Source organism: Chelon labrosus (assembly GCF_963514085.1).
Source record: "Chelon labrosus genome assembly, chromosome: 10".
In the NCBI taxonomy this organism is placed as follows: Eukaryota; Metazoa; Chordata; class Actinopteri; order Mugiliformes; family Mugilidae; genus Chelon; species Chelon labrosus.
This window is the reverse complement of record NC_140360.1, coordinates 23,556,993-23,563,028: the sequence shown is the minus strand read 5'-3', so window position 1 is coordinate 23,563,028 and position 6,036 is coordinate 23,556,993. Positions and strand designations below refer to the sequence as shown.

At 42.2% G+C, this 6,036-nt stretch overlaps 1 protein-coding gene across 2 annotated transcripts in view; it reads right to left on the bottom strand.

Annotated features, from left to right (window-relative positions):
- Window positions 1-1,719: 1,719 nt before the first annotated feature.
- Window positions 1,720-6,036, bottom strand: part of spryd3 (SPRY domain containing 3) — a 48,467-nt gene continuing 44,150 nt past the window's right edge. For both annotated transcript variants that reach the window (XM_084553755.1, XM_084553756.1), the window contains exon 11: window positions 1,720-5,447. In XM_084553755.1, the coding sequence (XP_084409881.1) occupies window positions 5,313-5,447 (135 nt within the window). In that variant the 3' untranslated portion in view covers window positions 1,720-5,312. The remainder of the gene's footprint in view (window positions 5,448-6,036) is intronic.

Here is a 6,036-nt window from a genome sequence, read left to right as displayed (position 1 = left end):
GTTGCAGTGTGTGCTAACATTCGCTATTATATAACAATTCTTGACATAATGAGGGCTCTAACGGAAAAATAAAGTTACTAAAATTCACCAGACATTCATGATGAATCAAACATTACAGCAAAAAGTTGTTGAGGCATGTTACACTACGACAAATTGCAGCGTCTGAGCAAATGTCAAGGAGGTGCTCATGTAAAAACAAATCTTTTAAAGTCTATTAGACTTAGACTTACTTAGACTTAGATAAACTTTATTTATCCACAAGGGAAATTAACCTCATAAAGAATCTACTCAGTACATAAAAGCACATTGACCTCCTTCTGCAACATCAAGTATTACTCTATTGGAAACATCTGTGTCCACCTGAAACTCATACAACCAGGGTCTGTTAATGACCAGATGCTGACCTAAACATTAGAGGATGCTGTTCAGATTATCATGTTAAGTCCAGTTTTCTATTGACCTAAGGCTGAAACTAAACTTTTTCCCAAACCAGTTAGATCCCAGCTCTACAGCTGGTCCACACATATCTGGATGCTGATGTTTTACCGAAGCATACTCAAGTTACAGTTCTATCGTGAGAGTTTGCACTTTTCTTAGATGTTTCATTCCAGATGTACTATGATGACTTATAAAGCCAAAACTATGCTGACTCAAGACACCAGTGAATGTCTCAGCTGGCCTATTTGAATGGTGATGAGACTGGTGGTTAGATTAGTGAAAACAAAAACTAATAAACTCTCATGATCAGTGGCAGCACATCTAACTAAACCAAACTGAACAAAATGCTCAGTAAATAAGACCAATTTAAAGAGATCTCCAGAGAACAATCCATCACAAATGCCGATCGGACAACTACTGTTTAATACACCGAGAAGTAAATAACATCGACCATCTTGTGACAATTCAATGTTCTGCTGGGAAACTTCTGGACCTGGCATTCATGTGGCTGTTACTTAGACATGTAGCACCCACCTAGACCAGACCAGACACCCCCACCCCATAGCAATGACACTCCTTGATGGCAGCAGCCATCCCCAGCAGGATGCAGGCTGACACAGACACACACACACAAAAATGCTTTAAATTCACTAGATCCCAAACTGATCAATATCTGTGGGATGATCCACAGAGGCCCCTCCCCTCAACCCATAGGACCCAGAGGCCCCCACTAACAATTGTGTTACCAGACACCACAGGACACCCTCAGAAGGACCATGTCCATTCTCTGATGAGTCAAAACTGTTTTGGAGGCACAAGGGAGACCTACACAATATTAATTATGTGAAATTTATAACAGGCTGTAGATGTGCATGTGAGCGTGAAAGGTTGTCTGTCTCTCTGTGTTAGCCCTGTGATAGACTGGAGACCTGTCCTGGGATAGGCTTCAGTGCCCCCGCAACGCTTCACAGGACACCTTTTAGAGGCGCCACATTGTGACGTGGCATCTGTTTAATTGTTTAATGTCAGAAAGAGCCTCTTATGGACCACTACTGAAAGTTCAGACTCAGTGTCTTATTAGGGAGGGGGGAGTATTTATTGGATTATCAACATTTATTGAATCAATATTACCAATCAGAAAAGATAAACACCAAGGAGAATGATTTTTTTTCACAACCCGACAACCCACTTTAAGTGATTATTAAAATGTTTATCAGCCATCAGTTCACTGAAAGTTAACAACGGGTCACTTACCAGAAGGTGGCACCAAACCCAGGCACAACAATATTCACTTTCCAAAGCACAAATCAAAACATTGCACGACTTTTGACTGAAACTTTTATTTATTTATGATCATACATTTACTGAACAAGGCTTTATAGTGCAATTCAACAAGGCAAGGAATTACTATTATCATTATTAATTAAAATTACAGGAGTTCTTGGTGAGAACGTTTTGGAGACGCTACAAAACTTTAACCGCATTTGGCTCTAATTTGGCTAAACCGTGACACTTTTTGTAAACGGATGATTCTGAGTAAACTTCAATATAAGTAACTTTAAAAACCCTGAACTGAGATGTGGGCGATATCTCCACATCCGTGTCTCATTGACCTCTTTGCGCTGTCTAGCTTTACAGTTGAGGCTGTCAAAACCTGTCAAAAAGTCTCTGTCCAGCCCTGCAGGAAAAGAAACACAGACTGATACACTTTTTTCTTTTTTTCTTTTTTTTTTTAACATCATTGGCTCTAAAGCAAAAACACGACAACAGCTAAAAACAAACACACACTCTCCAGCAGATGTGATTTGAAAGTTAACCCTGTGTAGTAGTTTTAGGTCACATTGTATTTCTAGCATTAGAGTCTGCAGCGTGGTACGAAGGAAGGAGTTTGTTTACATGCCAAAACACTACAGAAACCTGCTGCGTGCACCTGTGAGGAAGGTACAGAGGAATGTAGATGACACTTTATTTTACAGGGAGGCTGATGTTGTCATGGGCTGATAGGCATGCAAAGAAAACCAGTCGGATAAAGATGTCGGTCAGCCGGTAGTGGTGCTTGTGTGGAGTCCGAACGGATGCGACAAAATGGTTTCTCGTTCACCTGCACGGATTGTTTTGTATCTGGTGTCTGTATCACAAAGTAGGTTCAGCTTCAAACACATCTGCTTCTCTCCGGGCCACCCGACATCATGGATTCTGGATGACCGGCGTTTATTAGTCCACAAGCGTGACTACAGAAGGACTCAACCAAACATGCACATGACGATCTGCTGAATAGCTGCGTAAAAAAGCTGTGGCTCCAGACTGTGTGACGTCTGATAAATTGTCGGCTACGTCCGAAGACCACAAGTGTGACCATTTTAAAAATGGAGAACATTTAAAGTTAGAAAACGGGTGCTCCTCTGCAGCCCTCTGCATCACTGAGCCACCGTTAGTATAACGCACCTGAAACCTCTGGTGTAACTGTCAGCAGTCGTGTTGCAGTGTGGGTAATGTAGGCACCATGTTTTGAGACTATCTCTGGTTCTGTTGCATTAAAACACTGCAACTAGAACACACAAAACAATAGGAAACAAGATCAAAAATATTTGTACAATATATAATATGTTTTGGTATTAATCAACCGATTAATCACTTCATCTCTACAAGTATAATTTTTTTGGCTTTGGTTGTTATTTGCAGCTCGTTATGTGAGTTTAATTCATTTGTTTTGTGTTTTCAAATCTGATGCCTTCTCATCTCAGGACAAATAAACTATTATGAAGAACTGATAGACTTCCTGCTGCCAAAGCAGTCGGGGGGGGGGGGGCGGCACAGACTGCATCTATGTGTTATCTCAGCTATCTAAAGCTCATCTCACTCTTTCTCTGGGGTCAAACTCAGGGGCCGAGGGACTGGGAAAATAATGATCTGACTAAAATACAGCTGTTTACTTACTAGAGATAATCAACAGAGGCTACGTTTACATGGACTGAAATTATTCTGATACTTCAAATGAACTTAAAATGATAAGATATATGAGCTTATTTGCCCCAAAACATCAGTCAAAACAGAACATTACTGATAAGCTGCTACCTGCATGTTTACATGGTTAGTTCCTATTGAACACGTTATAAACTAGTTAACAGGACCCCTCTCAGTCCCTTCTGTTCTGACTGAGGTGGTTACATGAGACATTTCTATTCTGACCATAGGTGGAATACGAGTGTCCATGTAAACGTAGCCACTGTGTGCAAAATGCAGCTATTATCACCATTAATAGTATGATTTGATTTTATTATAGTAATAAATATGTTCTTTATTATCTGGAACTATTGACTGAAACTATTTCTGTTGAGATGATTTGTTTCTGCCATCCGACTGGTCAGGTGCTCAAACTGCTGACAGGACTAAGCAGAGGTTACCATGGTGATCTACACATGTTAAAAGTGAGCCAGCTTTGTGATACAAGCTCTGATTTACAGTCCCACACAAACAATAAAGCGCTGGTGGCCACACACACACACTCATGAAGGGGCTAAACATTGGTTTCAGATGCGGTCCACGCAGCAACTAAGCATCATTGTCTTCACCTTGAAGAAAACATCCAGCAGTTAAGTCAACATCACATTTAGCATCACACGGGTCATTTTACAGTCTTTTTCTTGAGCAACTTTTAAACTGCCTGTAAGATCATTTCGACCTCATGGTTGAACCAATGGGGGGTGGAATAAAGACAGGAAATAATCCTTCATATCACATAACAGTACAGTGTGATGCAATACAACACGATAGCCCTGCAACTGATAGTACTGGGTGAGGTTTTGCAAGATTAAAGTTTACTCTCAGAGGTGGTTATTGTTATGGCTGTATTTTGTGAAGTTGTGTCAGACTGCATCACAACTTAATGTCTCCCCAGCTGTCCTTTCACAAAGCTACCTCATGTTCTCGAAGTGCAAAAACCAAAAAAAGAAAAAACAAGCTCCCTGAACTTCTGAAGATTTTAAAAGTATATTTCACAGATTCCTCATAGAAAATATACCTGACACGTTTTCATTTGCAATCCGCTCTTAGGAAATGTCTGATGAAATGCTGCACATGTTTGGTTGTGTTTTCCAGACTTGTAACAATGCTCAGCAATAACCTGATCCAAAACAAAATATTTCTGCGATATTGAAACAGATCCACTGTTGATTTCCAGCCAGCTCTGGGAGAGCAGCAAGCGAGGTGGGGCAACAGCAGGTCCCTGATCACTCAGAGGAGGGCACCCTCACCCAGAGAGAGGACAAGGAGATGGAGGTTGAGAAAGAGTGGGACAGAGACAAAGAGAGAGAGAGAGACAGAAAAGAAAGGGGGGTGTCTATTCCCTGAAACACACACTGCCAAGGAGCTCTGACTCGGCACAACTGTTGGCCTCGCTCTGCTTTGCTTGGGGTTGTGACAAATGAAATAAACAAAGTGTGCCAGACCTCATGAGAGGGATTTAACAGCTCGGTGTTTCAGACACACTGCATGCAGAAGGAGGTTAGATGAGAGGGTGATCGCGGTGCAGATTGCATAGAATTAACCGTTTAATGTCTCTCAGGAGTTTTTAGCTTTGAGATGCAGCTGTCTGCTCCTGCAGCATGCGTGCTGTAACATACAGAGCCCACGTAGGACCCCTCTCTGCCACTTAACAGCCAAGAGGCTGGCTGTGTAGTTGCATTTCTGTGATGACCGCGAAATGTGCAAGTCTTATAAATAAAAGCCGTGTAGAGGAAGACGACAGCAACGAGCGTGTGTGCAGCTGAAGAATGTTCTGGCGAGTGTTAGCAGCATGCTAGGCTACCGTGGGTGAGCTCTACAGTGCAGCCAGCTGTTTGCAGGGCATCACGAGTACAGTCCAGAGCACCAGCTCATCCACTGAGAGGATGCAAATCCACTTTCACCTTCTCACCGCTGCTCAGCATCCCCACGGTGGGGTAGAGGCCTCCAGGAGGAACTACCATCTCTCTTCGGCCCATGAGTTTCCCGTTCCTCGTGAAGAACACCTGCAGAACCACAGGGGGGCAACAATGAGTTAAAATACACCCGAGCCTTTCCACTGATGGCAGATCAACTGATGGAGCATCGGAGTGATTAGCTGTGAAAAGAAAGTCTTTTCAGAGAGACTGATGCTAGTACAAACTTCATTTGAGAGCACTCGGTGTGCCATTTATAAACAGGAATTATGTGCAGTTAAGAAATATCGTTAAACAAATAAGTGACGGTGTAGTGTCTGTCTTCTTGAGGGGGGAAAAAAGTCAATGTTTACAGTACATGTCTCTACTAAATCAGCGAGTGATCAAACATTATCCAGCTGTTCTCAAAAGAACATCAACAAGCTTTTCAATGCTAATACCGAGGGCTTCTTTCCAAGTCTGAGAGCAAATACCGACATACTAAAACAACAAGTGAAGTACTGTCAAGTGTGTGTCTTCGATAAATCACGCTGAGTCACATATCAAACATTTACTGTACCACCCACTCTAAAGAGAAAGGCTTAACCTGTTTAATTGCAGATGAAGGGCGAGTGAAACATACTTCATTAGTTTGAACAACAGCGGTGGCGAGGCGGTACAGTGTGTGCCGAGACCTCTG